Here is a 22,531-nt window from a genome sequence, read left to right as displayed (position 1 = left end):
CAACACTTTACGCTCGTAATTTCCAATCACGAGGAATTTGTGCACAAGTTTAAGTTTCGAGTCTATTGTTACGGAATAAAAGGTTCAAGTACTTTTATAGAAGCACTATGTCATATCACTAGCTGAGTAGCAGTCAACAATAGTCACCAAAAGTAACAGACAAACCCACAAGTTCAGTTTGACTTGAGCTTAAGCTGCAATGAATGCAAAAAGAAATGCAATTGACGCTACAAACCTCAACCCGCAGCTGTTGCGTTCCGCTTGTATTGATATGAAATTGAAGCTTATCAAAATCGACATCTAGCACATTTATCTAGCGAAGTTTACGATCCACCTTCTAATGAACTACATGTTGCAGTAGGTACTTTATCGTGTGGCATTTCAATAATCCACTCCGTAACGCCACTTTATCATTAGCCAGACACGTGCACTGGTGAAGGTTTTCCTAACCAGCGGTAAAACCCGTGGTGAAAGCAAAGCCACTATGCTCACAGATAATATCAGATTGTTTAGTACTCAGACATCATATCATAATCAGAAATACTGAACCCATGCAAATCCATCATTTTTAACGAACGGAAATCGCAAACATCGATAGATTGTGATGCATTTCTTTGTCGAATCGACTAAACGGTTTAAGCTTATCCACTGATAATGAAAGTTGACGCAAATTACCTACTCAATCATGAGAAAGTTCAGCGCGTGTTAGACGATTAACCTACGAATACTTGAGATAATCTTTATTAAATACGAATTATTATAACATTTTACGGCTAGTCAACTTTTATTGGTACACGTATAAATACGTGACAATAAGTTTTGAACGAAGCGAGATGGGAGATTTTGATTTTCAATTAATAAGTATAATTTGACTACAATACAAACTGAGATGCCTGCCAAAAATACTTCTGATTTCATAAATTAACCCTTCTCTTATTCGAAAATAAAAGGGAAAAGCCTGCGTTTATTTATTAATTGTTTACAAAGTCAGATCGGTTGTATCCGTTAGTGTCAGCTGGGCTTGGGAAGAGAGGTAGTGATTTGGTATCTCAAACCGTTGGTGGTTTTTGCTACATCAATTCAACCGTAAAAGAATTTCTGATCGGTTGATGGCCAAAACCCCGATATTCTGAAAAGAAATGACTGATATATAGGCGCTCAAAACCTGACCACATTTCCCTGGTTGAATTACTAGATTTTCAAATTCATGCGGCTAACTTCGTTATGGACGTTAGTCCCACGTCATCAAAAAAATTGCTGCACAAAGCTCAAAATACATTAAAGTTGCCTTTACGCGGTAGATACATGCCGCGTGAAAAAACCGCGTAAATAATTCCGCATAAAAAACCGCGTAAATTCCGGAATCTGCGTAAAAAAGCCGCGTAAAAAGCAACCATAGTGTAGTTGCCCTGAGATGATTATAGCGCAGACAGGCATCCAAGCTGAGTTCCAAACTTGTGTAAAGTTTTTTGTAGTAGCAATTCGTAACCAGATAGTGCTACCAGTGACGCCAGCCTCGTACACCAGCGAAATAGTAGAAGGGTGGTAACCAAGACACGACCGCATAGTTGACGTAGGACCACAATAATTTTATAATTTTATTTAGAAGCTATGTTTGATTTGAGCTCGTTTTACTTTTGTAGTTTGCTTGATTTGTTTTAACCAATTTAAGCTCAACATCTTCCAAAAGGAAGGTGTTTTGGTTCCGGTGGTAATATCAAGTATCTAGGTCGTCAGCCCAAATTCATCAAGCGACACCTCAAACGACTTGGAACTAAAATTAGTTCATTGGTGGCCATTTGTACTGTTAAGGTCGTCTTTGACCATTTAAAAAGTCAAAAAAGTCATGAAAAAAACCGTTCATTATTGGCATAGTTCGATTTTGGCAACAGAAAAAATTCTGAGGTGTTGCCAAAATCGAACGGGGTCTGTATTTTGATTATTTCTTTGCAGCACTCTCTCTTAGAAGAAAAAATATTCTCTTTAACATTCACAATGGTCCAGAAACCAAATTTAGGAGAAAATTTGGGTCTAGAGCTCTATAGCAATGTTTAAGAAAAAAACTTTATTTTACAAAGTTACTTAAAATTATTGGAGCTATAAAATTGTAAAACAAGGTTTTCTATCTACAAAAGTAAAAAAGTTAGATACTTGATTTTCCCCTAAATTTGGTTTCTGGACCAATGATGAATACCTTTCAATCAGATACAGCGAATTTTCTTTAATGCGCGAAAAGGCAACCTTCTATAAAATATTTAATTGAGTACGATTTAGTAGAAAATAAACTTCCTTCTATATCTATTTGTCTTGTTGAAGCTGGCTCACTACCGATCACAAAGCGGCAAAGATGTCACATAAATTTTTTTCCTGTAATTACAAGCTCGTGGAAAAAATATCGATAACGAATTACAGTTTTAGTAGAAAATGTATATTCACAGAAAATTTGAAATTGACATAGAATTTTATGAACATGTTAACATTCAATTCAGGTCAATTTAAACATTTTATCAGTATACAGGATCAATCAGAAAAAATTTTGATCAGTTCAAGATACCAAAGAACAACGAAGATACCATATTTGAAAGTTATATGTCCATTATCTTCGAAAATAAACTGGGCTAGAGTGATGCACAACATCAGCCTCAGCAATTAATGTTTGCATAGCGTTGTTCAATTACAAGTAAGGTTATGGAAAGTAATATTTTCTTGCAAATGCTAATTCAAAAAAATTTCAATTGAAAAATACAAACACTAACATCAGAACTCTAATATAAAGATGAAATGAATTTGGTTTTTCTCTAAACCGCCACCGCGTGATGCAACTAGTATTGTCATATTGGACTAAATTCATTTAGCTAGTAAAATATAATCATCAGTACAGCTCGTTTAACTACATATTCAAAGATCTGTACGGAGCATTTTGGTTTTCTATTGTCTTTTAAATACCTTATATTTAGTTATTTAAAGAAACCTAAAAAAAGGGAGAGTCTAGAGTTCAAAAATAAACAACGTATTTTGTTGTCCCCGGCGGCGCAGCCTATTTTGCGACATCCGAAAAATCATATTGAATTCTGATATTTGCTGCTATACGAAACAAGAAGAAGAAGAAGACGATTCAAACGGCAATTCGATTGTGTTCCACGCCTCACTGCGAGTCAACAGCGGCAATGTAGTTTTCACTTGGCATGACTGCACACAAATGAATATCGAGTTTTTCTGCACTGATAGACGACGAGTAACCAGCGCTCTATTCATACATTGCTCGGTGCAGTACTGTTGCCTGTGCCATCATATTCTCCTTCAAGACATCAGTTTTATTAACATTAACATATTTGTTAACAGCAGAACGTAAAATCGTCTGGTAGTGGAGGTGGTTACGAACTTTCCGAAAAAGCTTTACCTTCAAGACATCAATTTAGTCTAGGCTGATGGAAGCTAACATTAGTTGACCTATTGGGACGGGGAGATTCTGTCAAATTTTTTTTGCCACTGCTATACAGGATATCACTGCAGGCAGTTGGTGTCTATTCATGAATTCTGTGCTAGGCGTGCTCGCATATGATTGGTACATTGTTGGTGAACATTCGACCTTGAAACTTTTATTCAATTTTCACTGTTTAACAATGAAGTGATAATGAAAATTGAAGAATCACAAAATTGTCCATCATTTTATCAATCCAACGACATATCGATTATTGTGGTCCATCATGTGGTTACATCAGTATAACCGTTTGAAATCTTTCATTCCGTCGTTACATCTTGGTTTTAGTTTTCGCGGAATGTATCTCGGAATAGTGCGGTTAGACGTAGTCCTACGTCAAAAAAATGTATTGTAGCGATAAGGTCACCAGGTGGCACTAGTGTACAGTATTTATAACGGAATTCTCTTTGAAACTTTACACAGAATTTTCGATCAATGTTGTTCTTGCTTGGACGTCTGTCTGTGATTATAATTTTTTAACCATGTGAGAAGCTCCGTAGCCGCAAGGTTACAGAGTCCGCTGAGGTAAGTGGATGGTCTTGGGTTCGAATCTCAGTAGAATCAGGTTATTAGGTTGCCGAAGGACTTAAGCGTGGGTTTATTCTCAGGCTTCCCACCAAGTACCCTTCCTTCAATCTGAATTCTACAGCACCTCTGTTGACTCTCCTTTTAACAAAAATAAGTCCCTATTATAATAAAACTGGTGTGAGGAACGTAGGAAAGTTCTCTCCAGGGAATTGTAGCTAGGCGATATTGTTGGGAAAAACAGAGGCTCGGTAAAGTAGAGTAGTAAGCTTAAAACAGAAAGGTAAAACAAACACACAGGCACGGATATGAATGATAAGCGTATCACTTACTTCAATAGTGATACTGCCAATAATATGAAGTGTGGAGTACAGAAAACACCTGGGCAATACCACAATATCTTATTTCTGGTCGCAGTGATGAGTCCACACAGGAAAATAAAAAAAAACCCTTAAAATTTGGTGCCTCTAGCCAGTGTAGAAATGCGTCAATTTACGTCAAAGTGTCGAATAATATTTGTTCGCCGGGTTCGTCGCTTCAACGTTATGTTTACGAGAAAACTCATTCAAGACTCTGAAAAAATATTGGTGGCTAGGAGCACCAAAATTCACAGGATTGGTTAAAAAGCTATAATCTTTTATTTATTTTAGTTTAAACTTAAGGGCCACACCTGTGTTGACCAATGTAATTCATAACTGGCTATAGACCATAGCACGGTGGCGTCACGCATCATAAATCACAGCTACTGGTAACTTTGTTTATCTTCGGGTGATGCAGTTTTGTTCTCAATTATAGCAGATCATTTCAATTGTGAACTAAATGTCTTTTCAATGTTGTACGTGAGGTACCAGTACACTAAAAACAATTATAAATTTAGTAGCATTTCCACTTCGCACACTATTGCTCCACCATAGCACAAAGTCTAAAACGTAAATAAAGTTACAACTAACTGTCAGAAAAGTGAGGTTAAAGAGATTCGGTGAGATGGTCTATGGGCAATGAGTATAAAAGGAGGAGAGTGCATTTTTCTAGTATTAGTAAATGCTTCAAATGTAAACAACTAGACGAACTCAACGGTGAAACCAAATAGCTACGTCACTATTTGGCATCAACTCTGGGCAGAGGGGCGCGTGCAAGTGTTAGTAAGTTTCCTCCTCACCTCTCTTTTATGCTCATTGGTTTATGGGTATATACCACAGACAAACAGATGTGCCATTCGATGACGATTTCATCGACCAGAAAAATAACGATTATTTTGAAATTTTGCTTAGTGGGCCAATGCCAATAGTGTCGCTATAAGCAATACCGAGTAACAGTAACATACCGAGTAACAGTGAATGACAATGAACTCATGTCCTGGGCTAAAATTAATTTGTGCCCGCTGTCAGCAGTAAGATAAAGATGTATGAAAAGAGGCGGTAATATGCTATCTCGTTTACACATATGTTGATATGTTATCCCTTGAAACATTGCGCGATGCCATAGGGGTGGTCTATCCAGCTTTTTACGAGCCATAATGGCGGACGCTATAATGCATAGTTCGTAATTAATCACCCACCCCTTTGACAACTCTGCTTACGTCAGTTTGAAGTCTTCATGTAGTTTATCAAAAAAAAAAAAAAATCTGGCAGCATTTTTGTTGCCAATTCAGCATAAATCCCTAAACTGACGTAAGCAGAGAGGTTCACATATTACGAACACTCATTATAGCGACTGCCATTATGGTGCGTAAAATGCTGGATACAGTCGAGACTATATCCCGAACTAGTTGATAGGCATTCTATGGTTATTGATTATGCGGGAGATGGTTTAAAATGGTTAAAACGTTGAGATTTTTATTTCGAAAAGAAGTGCGCAATCTGAAACGTGTATGATAAACAAGTTAAAATCGTCAAATTAACCACCCACGATTGTATTATCATGACATATGGCTTGTGATTGTCGAAAAACTGCCTTTCGCTGTTTGGGATTTAACTGCACATCTTTAACTAGTGCTAACTCTAGCCATAATTTGACAGTTCCCGACCGCAGCACTGCTTTTTATTTGTAGACATTAAATTCGTGCTTCACAGTGTGCTGGGTGCGTGTTTAAACCGTTTAGGCGAAAATTTCTTTTAGAATTGTACAAATACTTTATTTTCTGCAGATTTGTTGCTCCAGAATCACTATGGCAGAAGAAGACGAGACCAAGGAATATCGTTGGGAAACGGGTTACGAAAAAACATGGTAAGTTGCACATGTTTCATCTTGAAATTATTCACTAAAAAAATCCTTCAGGGAAGCAATCAAGGAGGACGACGATGGTCTGGTGGAAGGCTCCGTAGCCGAGATCATCCAGAAAGCCAAGCGCAAACGGCAAGCAATGAAGAAAGGATACAGCAAACTAGGTATGATGCGGCATCTGTACATCATACTGGATTGCTCCGAGGCAATGACGGTTCCGGACTTGAAGCCAACCAGATTCGTTTGTACCCTTAAACTGCTGGAGATGTTTATAGAGGAGTTTTTCGATCAGAACCCTATTTCGCAACTAGGCGTTATAGCAATGAAGGCAAAACGAGCAGAAAAGATTTCTGAACTGGCCGGCAGCTGTCGAAAGCACATCAAGGCAGTTAACAATTTAAGTAAGATTGCATTGACCGGTGAGCCTTCACTTCAAAATGGCCTGGAGCTAGCATTAAAAACTTTGAAGATGGTTCCATCTCATGCTAGTCGTGAAGTTTTAGTTGTGATGGGTAGCTTGACAACATGTGACCCAACAGATATTCACATCACTATAGATGCATTGAAATCCGAAGGAATTCGCTGTTCGGTGGTCAGTTTGTCGGCAGAGGTTCGTGTATGCAAATTCCTCAGTACTGAGACAGGTGGTGTATACGGTGCTGTTTTGGATGATGCACATTTTAAAGATCAATTGCTGCAGCACATTGATCCCCCACAGGCTGGGAGTCAGCAGGAATGTTCGATGATTAAAATGGGATTCCCGCACGGAAAAACCGAATCAGGCAAGGATCCACTTTTAACCATGTGCATGTGTCACATCGATAGTGCGGACGAACCGGCAAAGCTCACATCCGGTGGATATCACTGTCCGCAGTGTTACAGCAAATATTGCGAGCTTCCAGTAGAATGTGCCTCTTGTGGATTAACACTAGCGTCAGCTCCTCATCTGGCTCGATCCTACCATCACTTATTCCCAGTTCCTCCGTTCCAAGAACTGCAATATCAACAGCAGGCCAACATATGCTATGGGTGCCAGAAACTGTTCAATGAAAGTGTCGATAAGACAATCTATCGATGCAACGCTTGCGAACAAACGTTTTGCATCGATTGTGACATTTTTATTCACGAGACGATGCACTCATGCGTCGGTTGCACGACGATACCCGCTTCGGTACAGGCTCTGCATGCTCGTAAGCCGGTTGCTCCACCACACAGTCTATCGATACTTTAAAAAATCATAATGTAATAAGCACAAAATAAATATAGGAACAAAATTTTGCTCTTCAGTTGTTTGTCGATGTTTTTCCTCCCATATAACTCAGTTATGCTGAGGTCTTCAGCAACATATGAAAAATAACGGTAGAAAAAAATGACATGCAGAAAGGTGTTTGTTCTGGATACATGCAACGCATTTGGATTTTATTAGCTAGTAAGGCTTAGTGGTTCAATGAATTGTAATTATAAATACAGTGACCATCTATTCAAAGTTTACAAGCAACATAAATTGTGAAAGAGAAAATATATCCGAGATAAACAGGATACTAACCATTTTAAATTGTACTATTTTAACAGTGCGCTAACAGTCGGAAATTTAACGAATTTTGTAACAAAAAATCACAGGAGGGTTGTGTGCAAAGCCACGACCGCAAGGTTGAAGTAGAATACTTTTACACAGCTCTACTTACGGCTGTACATTAACCTACGGCCGGGCGAATCGGTTCCGGCCGCTTTTCGCGTTTAGCCTGGCAGAGGCCTTATGCGCACGGCCAACACAATAGAAAGGTGTTTTCACATTGAAAATTAAACACGGCTTTACTGAAGTAAGTGTTGGCAAATGCATCTACCGCTTATACCGCCGCAATCGTACGAAAGCGCGTCGTTTCATGTGGGGAATAATATCAACAACGAAAAATGACGCGCGTCTAAAGCCTGTATTACACTCTTTGACCAAGCGTCAAATATTTGTCACTTTTTGACAGATAAAAATTTGGTCAAAGATAATTGTTTGTCACTCGCCAATTTTAACATGATGCAAACACGGGCAAACAACAACCATGATGTCAAATAAATTTGACCATTATGTCAGAAGGTCAAATATTTGACCATTAGACAAAAAGTGTACTACAGGCTTAAGCACACCCGAACTGTTTCGCCGTGCCGCTTCCATTTACTTGCTTATAACATCCGCCTCATGGAAGTACCGACATTACCTACCGCTGAGGCTGTTACCATACTGCTACTGGTACCCAAAACTATTAATTCTTCAAATTAAGTGTTTTATTTGTCCTCAAAAGAACAATTGTTCAATTCCATATCGGATATAATGCAATCGCATCTCTGTAATATTACCGACAGTCATATTCTTCTGAACATAATGATCCAACTTTTCCATTAGAGGAAGTGCCGGCTGATGTACGGCAAAAATCTCGCCCGATCGCTCGCGTTGGCGTTCGTACTCAGGCAGAGGCCTGAGACGTGGTGACCAACCACAGGGCAAGTGCTTTGTTTAATTTGAAGGCAGCCACAGGCGCGACCCGCTGCTATATTCTGTTACTGCTGAGTGCTGATATCTGCTGCTACTGCTGTCAACGTTGTGGAGGTCTATCCAGCTCACCCTCCGACTAATGAATGTAGCTAGTTTTCCCAGAAACACTCTTCTATAGCCGAAGGGTGCTACGTAATAGGCCACGCCTTTCAGTTCAGTTGTTCCATTCCCTAATGTTCTTCAGACAAATTATTCCACAATTCGCATATGATTTTTGTATCCAGCGAATAAACACCGATGGTGCTCTCATACACGCAACGGCTTTAACCGTTTTTTTTTTATCTTATTGCGGTTTGTAACATCAAGCGATTTCGTTTGCTCGCTGTTGCGTGTTGCATCATGTTGCAACTTGGCAGCTGGGAGACGACGAAATTCTGTTTATGCTGATTGATTAAATCGACTTCATATTAGCTCTGCATAGTCAAACTAACTGCTTTTGTGAATGCGCAGCCTTTGCGCTGCCCCTACAGTGGGGGGTTTATTGAATAAAGTAAAAATTACACAACTACAAGAGAATTTGATTGCATCCCGCACAGAATGTCTGCTTGTGTTGATGCCAGAAAATTATTAACCTTCAATTATTTGTTTATTTGCCTTGAAAAAGGCATTTTGCGGGTCAAAATCGGTTGTTGATCACAACCTTTGAGCTGCCTCAACAGTGGGGGAATTAACTGCTCCTGAGACGTGGTGACCAACCACAGGGCTAGTGCTGCTGCTAAGGAAGAACGACTGCTGTTGTCGCTGTCTAGAACTATTATGAGCGGCTCCGGCTGAAACAAGCTCTAATATAGGCCAAATAGCATGTTTTCAATTGCAAGGTATATGATTCTGTCGACCGTGCTTGGGAAGCAATCATATAACGACCAATCAGAGGTCGAATTTTTCGTTTTGACAAGGCTTGACTATTTTCAATAGTACAATAGTGCGAATAACAAAATTACAATTATCTTCATTTGGGAAGAACCTTAGAAGATTTTCCAATCTATTGCTACAAGAACGAAGGAAATCCATCGAATTCTAACCGATTTATTAGCATTTGAAATTGGACATATTTTTCACTTTTTTTGGTTTTAGATTTTCATTTCACATCCCTATGTAGCCGAACTTCCTGAGAGAAGTATTCTACTTCAAAATTGAAGGCGCTAAGAGTTTGAACATAATTTCTAAAATATATGTTGAGTAAATATGTTTACCTATAAATACATTGGTGCTTATTATGAGAGTCACTTCACGGTGAAATATATTTCACTCTCACGCTCACTTCACTTTTTTAGACCTATTCCCGATTCCACCTCAAGTGAGGTGACAAAAATCACCTCCGTGGAGTGAGATTGACAGTGAAGTGAAATTGAGAATAGGACAAGTGAAATGAGATTATTTCCCAGCTCAAAAATGTCTAAGTCCCAGAAAGTCGTTTTTTTCCCGTTTTTTTAGACAACACCAGATCTTGACGTGTTCTGCATTTCTAATATATTCGGCATCGAAAAAAAAGGTTCTTTTCGGTATCGAAAATTTCCTGAACTAGTTAGCATTTTTTCGGGCAAAAAAATTAAAATTTGACCGCTTTTAGGCACAGATCAATTTCTGATTCGCTTCGTTACTGAAGAATAAATCCAATATTTACCATTAGATCACAAATCAATCAACTTTAAGACTTATAGCATCTTCGTGGAATCATTTCACCGTTCAAAATGGTCGTAAAGTTATTCCACGCGAAACGTCGCTTTTTCCGTTCTCACTTCACTGATATGACACTCATAATAACCCAGATTTCACGGCAGATGTCACTTTGTGACGTTTTTCTCACTTACGTGAGTCCCGTAATAGAATTTTGTTCACTTCACTCTGATTTCACCGTGAAGTGACTCCAGTAATAAGCACCATTATCATGAGCCTTTTTACATCATATAAAATACTTTAAAATGCATATTTACGATATTTACCTACTTCCCCGCTGTAGAATTAAATTTTGTGCGCTTCACATCTCTCTCCCCTTCTTATTCACCATTTCAAAAAAAAGTAGGAGGGTGGTATTCAAGACACGACCGCATGACGTTGGACTACGGTATTCTTGTATTCCATTAAAACAAATAATAGAGAGAATTGCAACTCTAGTATTTGCTGCAATTTTATCTAACAGTGCATTTCTGGATGCTGAGACGTTAAAACGTTATAAACAATAATATATACTAAAAGAATGGATATCTTTTATTAAATCGCTGTCATTTCATACATATTCGAATCAACCCTTTGTTTGCTGCACTACCAAGACAATCATTTAATTGAGCGAATTGGTAAAATTTTCCTATCTAAGCAAAAAGCAAACTTTACGAAACTATCTGAAATTGGAGCCCAGAACGATTCAACCGAAAATTTTAAATTTGAAAATTGTTTGACATTTGATCGATAAAACTCATTCTAGGTTAGTTCCAGCCCAGCATATAACTTCATGTATTTCAAAAAAAAAACGTTTGGTTCAATAACTCAATATAGCAAGAGCTCAATCACACGTTTTTCGGTAGTTTTTATCAAGGTTTGGGCGAGTGACAGGAAAATATCTTAACTTCTTCAGTTGTGATTTAGAGCATTTCTAATTGTTTTGTTATTTTTCACGATAGCGACAAGTTTGTTTCTTTCTCTGTGTGCGAGAAACAAAATCAAAACCGCGCACCGAGAAACAAAAACGAAAATTTAATGAATGCTCATTGAGAAAACTTGCAACTCTTTTTACCAATAACTTATGATACTCAAAAGAACCCGTTTTGATCTAAATCAAATTTCTAGTAAATAAGTGTTGATCATTCATAGGTAGTAATTTTTCCTCGATGAATAAAGACTGGCTGAAGAAGCTGCTGTAAAATCAAATTCACAACTGTGTTCGTTAAGACGTTTTAATATTTTCAATGACAATAATAATCTTCGATAAACACCCGCTATAGTTATTCACACACATGCTATAACTATCTAAACACGCGTTAAAACTATTCATACACACGCTGTAGCTATAGCTATCCATACACACGCTATTCCTTTCCATACATCCGATACAACTATCTATACAAACGCATAAGCTATCCAACCATGTGCTATTACTATTCATACATACGCTATAACTAATCATTACACACGCAGCAGCTATCCACACACAAGCTATAACTATCCGTACACACGCTGAAGATATACACGCAATAGCCATAATATGCTACACATGCTAGTGTCTTACACACGCTATAGCTAGCCATACACATGCAACAGCGCCTTCCCTATCATCGCAAATGTCATAGCAATACAGATGCAAATACGCTATATGTGCACACTGCACACACACCCAACGTTTTCACCCAACGATATCTGAATTGGATTACCGCTGGTGGGGTCCAACTCAGATCGAAGGAGCACCGAACTGAATGAAGAAATGCAGCTTCCCACTACCTCCGCCGCTGCTGCCTGATACCAACGCTCTGGTTCTGCTGCAGCTCAGTTTGGCCGCTGGAATCAGCCACCGCTGCTGATTATACAAGACCGGCCTGGTGGCCTTTCACTTGTTAACTGATAACTGCTATGAGACGACACAGGCTATTATATAGCCCAAAGCAAAAATCCATCCGCGAGCAAACAAGAAGCGAGCTTGTGATTGGTTGAATGTGCACGACTTTTAACACAACTTTTAACTAGTTTAGTATCGAAAACATATTTAAATTATTATATGACAATCTTGCGCAATATTTCCCCTATCAATCAAGCCATTGGTGTTTAGAATCTGTTCAGTGATAATGATAAAAGAAGCATTTTAAAACGGTGTTGAAACACCTGTTGCAGCTACCGAAAGCGAGCTCGTTATTGGTTGAAAGCTGTGAGACTGTTTACAAAGTCAGATCGGTTGTATCCGTTAGTGTCGACTGTGCTTGTGAAGAGGGGTGGTGATTGGTTGCTCGGTATGATTTAGACAATCGATGTGATTTATCAATTTTTCAATAGTGTATCTCGAACAATAGGTTATTTTTGTTACATAAATTCAACCGTAAAAGAATTTCTGATCGGTTGATGCCAAAACCTCGAAATTCTGAAAAGAAATGACTGATATATAAGCGCTCAAAACCTGACCACTTTTCCCTGGTTTTCCCCGGTTGAATTACTAGATTTTCAAATTCAGGTGCCTAACTTCGATTTAGACGTTAGTCCAACGTCAAAAATTCCTTCTTTTCAATAAACTCATTGCATTGGGAAGTTTTTGCCATGTGGCTCTCTTTTTTTTTAAATAGTGCGAATCCGTTCTCGATTAAAAAAAAAAAACAATTCTGGTATTTGTTATGTATCGATGTGTCAACACCGTAATGATTCCTCATTATTAAAATTTTAACAAAATTCGAAATGATTTAAACTTTAAATGATTTAAGATTCATGCATCAATTTAGCCCTAGAATAAGAATTTCTTACCAGGGTTAAGGGTATTCTATGCAAACCTTATGGACGCTGGGACAGGTATGCTTGGAGCAGCAGTATATAACGCTATAAATAAACAAAACTTTATTGTATGTAGAGCAATACGTGATAAACGATTAACTTTTTTTACTTTTAAAGACGACATATATATATATATATATATATATATATATATATATATATATATATATATATATATATATATATATATATATATATATATATATATATATATATATATATATATATATATATATATATATATATATATATATATATATATATATATATATATATATATATATATATATATATATATATATATATATAACGATTTTTATCCTTTTATTAGCTACTCAACAAATTATAACAAAATATTTAGAGCAAATTTTAGAGCTTGTTGAAACAATTGCTGCTTTATAATCCAAAATATATTTTCCAGCAACCGGTTGACCTAACAAAATACTGTCTATCGCCTGCAAAAATTATAACGTAAAATTATACTAACTCCTCAATCAAATCCCATTCGATTTTTGTACGCTTTTCTATTCCCGAAAAACGTTGTTTTTTGACTGCCGCTGAGTAATCATTTCTAAATTCAATATTCGAAGGAACTGGATGTATCTCTGCGTGTGTGACTACTTCTACTTTACAGCAAGGGCCGCTGGGAATTGTGTAAATCTTGGGATAAATAAAATTAAGTTGTCATATTGTATCACTTACGGGATTCCGGGTGAGTACCAGCTTTCCTCATCGCTCAAAACTTCCGGAAGCATTGTATCAATCTGCTCTCTAACGCAGGCACATTTCGGAGTACTTTTTTCGGTGATGCTTAGCATACTGATATCCTCCAGTGAGGATTGTTTGATCGACGAAAAAAAATCAGATGACGATGAGGTCAAAGGTAGCGGAAACTCATCAAACGTGTCTTTTTCGATTCGGAATAGCTCCTCGGGTGGCTCTGTGTCTTGTAGCGAATGTTGATATTCACACTGACGGAGGAAATCCTGATGAAAGCTTAGCATTTCTGTTGACAACTTTAAAGTCACAGTCAAAATACAATTTTTACTATATTATGCGTCATACAAACCATGGAAAATTCGTCCGTAAAAATTGGGAATTGATTAGTAGCACTATACTCCTGCTCGGATTTTTCAACAGCAGAACACAAATCGCGCATTTCCTGTAAGCGCATTCGCGGTTGGTACATATTTCTTTCTGAAAATGAAGTTCACCATCATTTCCTCTCGTGTTCCCAATATTGTTTCTAACCTTCAAGTATTTCGCGTAAACATTTTCTCTCTTGCTGAATATTCACCATTTTTTCTTTCTCATCGCTGCTCTTTATATTTCTACAATTTTTTGAATAATGCTTTCTCGGCATTGTACCTAGAGCTGTCGAAACTCCAACGGAACTGGAGGCGGAAAATAATAAAACACGCTATGCGATAACGGCAGATTATTTTTCACAGTGCATGTTTAGAACAATTATACCTGTCATTTTAAAACACCGAAATGGGCCACAGGGGCTTCGGTGAAGCCGCGCTTCTGCCATTCCATATCGACCACCGGGGCAGGTACGATTTTACCACCGTTTGTATGCGGTACAAAATTAGCGAACGAACCAACAAGCGACCGACCAGTAATTCAGTGCAAAAGCGCTTTTCCTCTGCGTTTCAGTGCGGAATTCTCGGTGAAAATTGCCACAAATTAGCTTATAAAGTGACGAAAGTGTTCTCAAAACAGTTTATCATCTAAATAATCATAAATCAAGTGTTGGTTCGCGTTGTTGGGCAGAATTTTTGCCTCGGAATAAAATTGCCCGAGGAAAGCCAAACATCGCTTCACTTCTATACCCTCGTCTATAGAGTGAAACTTCTACAACAGTGGAATTGCTACTCGGTGATAAGTGCAGCGCGTTGGCTTGGTATGTATTGTCCGTAGTTTATGCATCCGAAAAGTTTAGCGCGGAATCGGATGCCCTAGTTTTGTTTGTAAAAATGCCCAAGCCAGCGGAATTGAATACGTAGAATCCCTCTATGGGAAAGTGTTGGCAGACTAGAGGCTTAAATTTAGCAAAATTAATTTGGCGGGACGGTTCAGTTTTAATTATTTTTATCTATACTTTATGTTTGAGTACATTCACGTAAACAATTAGGAAAATTAACAATTAATTATATCTAAACTTGAATTGGGTCAATAGTCCAAAAATACTTAATTCGTAAAACAGCTTAAATGTATTCTTATTTGTTTACCTACTAAGTTAACAAGTTATTTGTCGTTCCGTTTACAGACCTTACTTGACGTCGTCTCACAGGAATGGGTAAAGAAATCGATCCCGCTGACATCGGCAAGCATCCCGATCTGATCCGCAAGGCGCAAGCTGAGATGACGCAAAGTGATGTACTTGTGTGCGGTCGCTGCCACAGTGTGTTCCACTTTATTGAGCTTTTCAAGGAGCACAAAGAGCAGGAACAGTGCCGCAAGGAGTCTACGCTGAAGGATTGTCGCGAAACGAAGGCCAAAGTGTGGGCTTTTCTGCTATGGAAGGCAGCCCAGTTGAGCACTGAATCGGCCGGAAATGTTAACTCTTGGAAACTGTACCAGACATGGGTAAAACTGGAGGAATCGGTCAGAGAAACATGGATTGTGGCTGGCCGAACTATCCAGTCATTTGCAAGGGTGAGTTGTGTACTTTAAAAACTAGAAAGCTTGTTCTATATTCAATTTTACTTATAGATGGGACAAGGCAATCTGCAAGAGATGCCAGTTAAAATCACTAAAACTATAATTGAAAGTGGACCCGATGATAAGAGTAAGTTCGTGGACAAGGGAACGATACAATATTATTATTTATAACTCATACATTCCAGAATCATCCGCAAATACACCGAGTAGCGCGACAACACCCAGTCGTTTCGTTCCTGCTCGCAAACCTGACATCAAGACTGCGCCCTCAGCGGCAGGTTCACCTTCAAATACTGACGTGAAGAAGTCACCAGTTATCGCGGCGACGGCCAAAAAACCTGAACCAACCGCTGCAAACAAGAATGTTGGGTAAGCTATTTTTTGTTTCTCATAGTCGATGAATCAACGTATTAAATCAAAAGTTTTCTTCAGGAAACGCTCCGTCGCCAAGCGTACTACTCCTGGTAACGGCGAAGTTGTTGAGGAGGAAGTCGAAAAAATCTTGGCAAAACGGTTCAACCCTCGGCGCAAAGAGCATGAGTATCTGGTGAAGTGGTCCAAGTTTGCACATGATCAAAACACGTGGGAGCCACTTATCCATCTGCAAACGTGTCAAAGCGTGCTGGAGTACTTCGAGGTACAGCTGGCGAAACAGAAGGAACAAAGAGCAGCTGCTGCGGCTCGAACATTGCAACAGCAGCAAGCCGAGAAGGGCAAGGTGGCCACAACCTCAACGAGTGCGCCTACGTCCGGTTCAATGACGGCAGTAACAGTGACCAAACCACCAGCGGCAGTAACAGTGACGCCAAATACACCTTCAGCCACTCCAATAGTTGTTCCATTGGCACAAAGTTCTCCGCTCGCGGGAAGACCCATACGAAGTTCTAAGATAAATGCAATGGATAAGGTTAAGCAGTGGGTTGGTAGCACGATGGCAGCTGGTAGTGGGAGTTCTGATAACGAGGAAGCGGCCAAGAGGAAAGTCAGCGACAGTGACTTCGAAGGGGAAGAAGATGGTTTGAAAAAATTTAAATCAGACAATACGACTGTTGGCCAGGCCTCGATGTCGTCCGGTGTGAAAATTATTCCGATTGGCTCGAAATCTCCGGTTAAAGTTGTCAACGGTATCGGCGGAACGGCGATGAAAAAGGATGATGGCAACGCAGCAGAGGTTATCGTGAAATCAACTAAGGATGGAACTGCAAGTGGAGTGGTAAAAAAACCTGGTTTCACCAGCGCAAAGAATGCTTCAATTGGGGAAGCAAAGGTACAGATTGTGAATCGAGGCGAAGGCTCTAAGCAAGGCGTCTTCAAGGTTAATTCCAACACACCATCGCCACAAACTTCACCAGCTGCTGTTCCGAGCAAACCCCAACAGCCATTAACTACAACAACAACAACCACGCGTATAGTTCGCAAAAACATTGGCGGAACTCAGCAATTGGTTAAACAGGTAGTTCGAACGACCATTCCCATTCAACCGACAACCGCTTTAGCCCAGCAGCGTCAAATGTCGCAAAAGATGAACACACCAAGCCCTTCAGCCCCAATCCCGAAAGTCACAACCAACGTAATTCAGCGAAATTCTATGTCACCGAAACAGTCGCCTCCGCTTAACAAAGCTCAACCCATACGCAGCGTTCGCGGTACTCCGGTAACAAAAACCAGTACCACATCAGAGCAAAAGATCAACGCCCTGCGTAAGCAAGGTTTAAACATTGTTAAACGAGTTGTATCTCCGGCCGTCTCTACCGAACAGAAACCTGCACCCCAACCGGAACAACACACTGAGGAGGAAGACGATGGAATGCCAGATCCTTTCCTCTCGAATATCCCTGTACCGGTGCCACCATCTCCGCCACGAGCACTTACATTGTGTCCAGTAACAGGCAAGGTGTTAGGCCAAGCCGAAGGCGAACCGACTCCGGTTCCAAGTCCAGAAGCAGAGGACGATAAATTGAAATCGAAAAAACCAGGACAAGAACAAACCGACCAAGAACAAGACACACAGGTACAGCAGATTTTAACAAATGAGGATGGTTCACCGATTATCGTCGCTGGAGAGGATGGTACTCTGTATCAAGTTGCTGGCAAGAATGCCGAGGGGCAGACCATTTTGATTGCACAAGGAGCGGACGGAGAGCAGCAGTGTGTTTTAGTGGCAGCACAGGAAGGTGAAGGCGAGGGAGACGGTAACGTTCTCACGCTCGATGCTGCCGTTTCGGAAGCCGTTACACATATGGAAGTGGGTCAAGAGGTGAGTTGTGGTGTTATTTGAGGTGTTAAAACAATTATTAATGATTTGTTGCATTTTATAGGGTCAATTGACAGAAGAACAAGCAGCGCAGTACAAATTGCAGGAAGGTGTTGATCCCAACCAGCAACTGACAATTCAAACCGAGGACTCCCAGGATGGACAAATTACCGCGGAAGTCGTTCAAGCCGATCAGCCGTCGCCTGGTAAGTTTCGTTAAATTTGTTCCTGTTTCCCAGGATCGGGTATTCAGATTCGAATCGAAAGAGTTCATAAATGTATCTTCTTGCAGGTGGCACACGGCGCGTCGTTCTTTTACTGCCCGACGGAAGCTTTATGATGACCGAGGTGAACGACGAACAATATCAATCGTTGAATCTGGTAAACTAATCGATTATTCCAAAAGTCGTTCAATTATTCTCGTAATTTAATACGAGTCGAATATGTCACGTATAATTTTTTATAAGAATAACTTAAGTTGCGCAAGTGTGTCTAGCTTTACCTGTTTTAGTTTTCGTCTGATTTTCATATTATGCATCGAAATCGTTTTGTACAGACAATATGTACGTCATGCACCGAGAAAAACTGACGCAAGCATTTTGAAAAAATGATGTCCTGTTTTCTAGATATGACATGCTAGGTATAGTTATCTTTATATGATTCAGCAGAAAAATAATTGTTTCTAGTGATAAGAACTAATGCTAATAAACAGTAAACATATGAATATCGGCATATACGTCAACGTTACTATATAACTTAGAACATTATACTTATCATTAACAGCAGAGGAAAAAAATTGCGACGATTATAACAATAACTATGTTGAAGTATAGAGAGTGTACGTCTTTGAAAGGGCATGCATTACAGCTCCATAATTTGAAATTGTGTATATAGCTTCACTTCAGTTTCACTATCAGGTAGGGTCACTACAGGTTGAAACAAAATTGACCGACATTTTTTTTATTTAAATAAATTAGAATACAAATTGCTAAGTGAATACATATGTGTTTTTTTAGTGTTAATTTTGGATAGATGAAGCAAACAGAGGTTTTCTGATCATGTCAGTGTTTTTTTCACCTCATGAATAGCGGCGGGTGTGTCTTGTGTCTATCCTTTGCGAGAATGTTATTGAGTGTGTAAGAAGGTTTCCAATTTTTATTTGATTTTATTGTTTGCATTAACTGCAAGACATTTTTTCATTTTCGAAATCACGTTTGTCTTTAAAAAAAGAGCCTCATGATTTTCCGCCTGTTAATTTGCAACTCCACATTCGCTGTATACCCTGTTTTCAATGTATAAATCAAATTGTACCCCTCCAAAATGTTTTAGTACAAATTACCGTGTACGCTGCCATTTGGACCAAAGTAAAACAGATTGAATCAAGGTGTTTTCTGAAGAATCCAGGTTGTGACGTAAGACTTCTGAAAATGTTTCAAATTTTATCAAACCGGTGCCCAACAGCGTTGCTAAACGAGCGAGAAGCATAACATATCCACTCCTTTCTGCTTGAGAATCAGATGTGTGCTACGCTTCTCCAGTCGTTCGCACACACACCTTCGAGACACTCTTTATTATTCACGCACTTGCCAGAGCAGCAGCCAGCATACAACCGCTCGCAAATTCCCTTCTATCTTTTTACTCACGCCGAGTACGCGAGTACTCGAATAAGAGTACTTGACTAGGAGTGCTTGAAAAAATGTGCCCGAAAACGAAAATGCTTCGTTCACCGACTCACGCATGCGGTTTGTCAATCGCTGAACTGATGCCAAGCAGTTTTGCATCGTGCACCGACAGCCGAAAGTGGGGTGATGAATCTATATAGAATCGCATGCTTGAACGTGTAGGGTATCGGAATACCTACTCGCAGTGATGCCACATTTTTATCTGTATTTCGAATCTCAGGAAATCTCCTTGGTGATATTTCAATCTATATAAAAATCTGCATATTTACTCAACATATTCCTTAGAAGAAAAAAACGCAACATAGTTTGTTCATTGACTCATATACGCACACGTTTACGCGTAACATATAAAGATAATGAAAACTCCAACACGCTCAATAGCATTTGAGTTCATTTTCGATTTTCAACTATATCGAAAAATTAATTTCGCGACTTCATGAAAACCAAAAAAAAACTGTATAGTTCTGTACTATTTCTAGAAAATCTGTAATTTGTATATACAGATATCGGTATGAAAAATACACAAAAAATCTGTATAAGTACTGATAAATCTGTATATGTGGCATCCCTGCCTACTCGTCGAAATATTCTTTTTGCCACCCCGCTTCGTCGTGCCTTGTCACTCCGTATCGTCATAATGCGTCTTGACGGTCTTAACAATCACCTCCGCTGGTTGTGCTCGCGAGAAAGGGAGGTACTCGCGAGTGGGAAAGTACACGAGCGAGAGTGTGTGTGAGAAAACTCGCAAGCATCAACGCTCGGTAGTGTGAAAAGAAAAAAGTAGGAGGGTGGTATTCAAGACACGACCGCATGACGTTGACTACCGTATTCTTATAAAAAAAAAATTCCATTGAAGCAAATAGTAGAGGGAATTGCAACGCTTCTTTTACAAAACTTCTGTAATGAAATTTCGAGGCACCAAAAGGTACCAGTTGCCGATTATTCTCGTTTACTGGCTAGTCCGTCCAGAATTCCAGCCATTTTAGTATTTTGCAGTAGCCATTTATTACTAACAGCCACCAGCATAACAGGTGAAACCGGCACGAGATGACCGGTACTATTTTGTTTTTCCTCCTTTTAGCTGCTAACACCGAGCGTCCGTATGTATCCGGTACGGTTTAATAATGAAACTGATGGGGTGAAACGTTCGAACGATACGTTTTATACCAAGGCTTCGTCAGATAATTAGAAAGAAGGAGGGGCTACATTGATGATGGAATGGTAGAGACAAATGTTTCTTGAAAGCTGCGCCGGCCGCTTTCGTAATATTAACGCCAACACAAACATGCATTTTTGCAAGGTTTTTTCCGCTAGCAGCAGCATTTGGTAAAACAAAAAATTCAATTAGCCGCTTCTATTACACAATTTCGAGGCACCAAAAGGGGCCAGTTGCCGAATATATCCTTGTTTTTGGTTAGTCCGTCCAGAATTCCAGCCATTTAAGTGTTTTGCAGTAGCCATTTACTACTAAAAGCCACCAGCATTACGGGTGAAACCGGCACGAGATGACCGGTACTCTTTTGTCTTTCCTCCTTTCAGCTGCTATCACCTAGCGTCCGCATGTCACTGGTGCGGTTTTGGAATTAAAATTATATGCGCCGGCCGCTGTCGTAAAATTAACACCAACAAAAAGATGCATATTTGCAAGGTTTTTTCCGCTAGCAGCAGCATAAACATCGGAAACAGAAAGTGACAACAACAATAACAACAAAGTCAGATCGATTGTATCCGTTAGTGTCGACTGTGCTTGGGAAGAGAGGTAGTGATTGGCTGCGCGGTATGATTTAGACAATCGATATTAATAACCAATTTTTCAATAGTGTATCTCAAACAAAAGTTTGTTTTTGTTACATAAATTTAACCGTAAAAGAATTTCTGATCGATTGATGCCAAAACCTCGAAAACCTGATTATAGATGACTGCAAAAAAAGCGCTCAAAACCTGACCACTTTTCTCTGGTTTTCCCTGGTTGAATTACTAGATTTTCAAATTCAGGGGCCTAACTTCGATATAGACGTTAGTCAACGTCAAAAGTAAAAGAGAACGAGAAACAGTACGACAGGAATATCTCTAGTGTGAGATTTTGGTAGCGGCGAGAACGCCACTTGGAGTATCGCATGCTTTTTGCGAGCGAGTTTAACAACGCTGGTGCCCAATTAGTAGCGTATGACTTTTGGTGCACTATTTGAGGCAAAATATAGTAAAATCGGTCGTTGAATGTTGAATTTATATTTTGCCAATAGACCCCGAATACATATTGATTGAGCCCTAGTGCTTTAAACAATAATAGTTTGAGGGAGTTACCGAAAAATAAATAGCATAGAATTAATAAAATGTTGCTAAATTGTAGCTAAAATGATTTTTGTTAATCTACGCAACATAGCAAATCTCGCATAACTTTTCAAAAAGACCTAAGTAACAATTGGAGGTTTTCTCCTCTCTCACTTTGATTCGTTAATTACATCGTTATTATAAAAATTTTCAACGCCACAAGTTGAAAGATTGCGACATTGCCTAGCTTACTATACAAAATGTATCATGAAATGTAAAAATAACTTAGTAATTAATCAAAGAGGAAGTGAACAAAGATCAATGTTACTTAGGTTCTTTTGAAAGTTAGAAATTTACAAATAAAATAAATAAGCAGATAAGACAAATTCGCCAAACGAATTTGCTATAGCTGACACAAT

General features: G+C 39.1%; 3 protein-coding genes across 5 annotated transcripts in view; 2 read left to right on the top strand and 1 right to left on the bottom strand.

Annotated features, from left to right (window-relative positions):
- The window catches only part of LOC129725948 (general transcription factor IIH subunit 2), a 102,694-nt gene extending 94,863 nt beyond the window's left edge, over positions 1–7,831 (top strand). Inside the window, exons 1-3 of one of the 3 annotated variants that reach the window (XM_055682402.1) lie at positions 6,023–6,086; positions 6,153–6,232; positions 6,284–7,831. In XM_055682402.1, coding sequence (XP_055538377.1) covers positions 6,174–6,232; positions 6,284–7,460 — 1,236 coding nt within the window. In that variant the 5' untranslated portion in view covers positions 6,023–6,086; positions 6,153–6,173 and the 3' untranslated portion in view covers positions 7,461–7,831. The other 2 variants (XM_055682403.1, XM_055682401.1) reach the window with 2 other exon arrangements.
- A 5,714-nt stretch (positions 7,832–13,545) lies between these two features.
- On the bottom strand, positions 13,546–14,648 carry LOC129725943 (uncharacterized). Its single transcript, XM_055682395.1, has 4 exons — positions 14,490–14,648; positions 14,308–14,435; positions 13,941–14,254; positions 13,546–13,881 (listed from the first exon to the last, which is right to left on the bottom strand). Exons 1-4 carry the CDS (start codon positions 14,599–14,601, stop codon positions 13,716–13,718), a joined length of 720 nt encoding a protein of 239 aa, XP_055538370.1. The 5' UTR covers positions 14,602–14,648; the 3' UTR covers positions 13,546–13,715.
- Positions 14,649–14,822: 174 nt separating this feature from the next.
- Positions 14,823–19,158, top strand: LOC129725942 (uncharacterized). The gene is made up of 7 exons (XM_055682394.1): positions 14,823–15,144; positions 15,511–15,899; positions 15,957–16,032; positions 16,091–16,274; positions 16,338–18,162; positions 18,224–18,365; positions 18,452–19,158. The coding sequence occupies exons 2-7, from the start codon at positions 15,537–15,539 to the stop codon at positions 18,547–18,549; spliced, it is 2,688 nt and encodes an 895-aa protein (XP_055538369.1). The 5' UTR covers positions 14,823–15,144; positions 15,511–15,536; the 3' UTR covers positions 18,550–19,158.
- The last annotated feature ends 3,373 nt before the right edge of the window (positions 19,159–22,531 follow it).

The sequence above is a fragment of the Wyeomyia smithii genome, chromosome 2 (genome assembly GCF_029784165.1).
Source record: "Wyeomyia smithii strain HCP4-BCI-WySm-NY-G18 chromosome 2, ASM2978416v1, whole genome shotgun sequence".
NCBI lineage: Eukaryota > Metazoa > Arthropoda > Insecta > Diptera > Culicidae > Wyeomyia > Wyeomyia smithii.
Note: the sequence above shows the minus strand (reverse complement) of the source record. Positions and strands in the feature narration are given on the sequence as shown.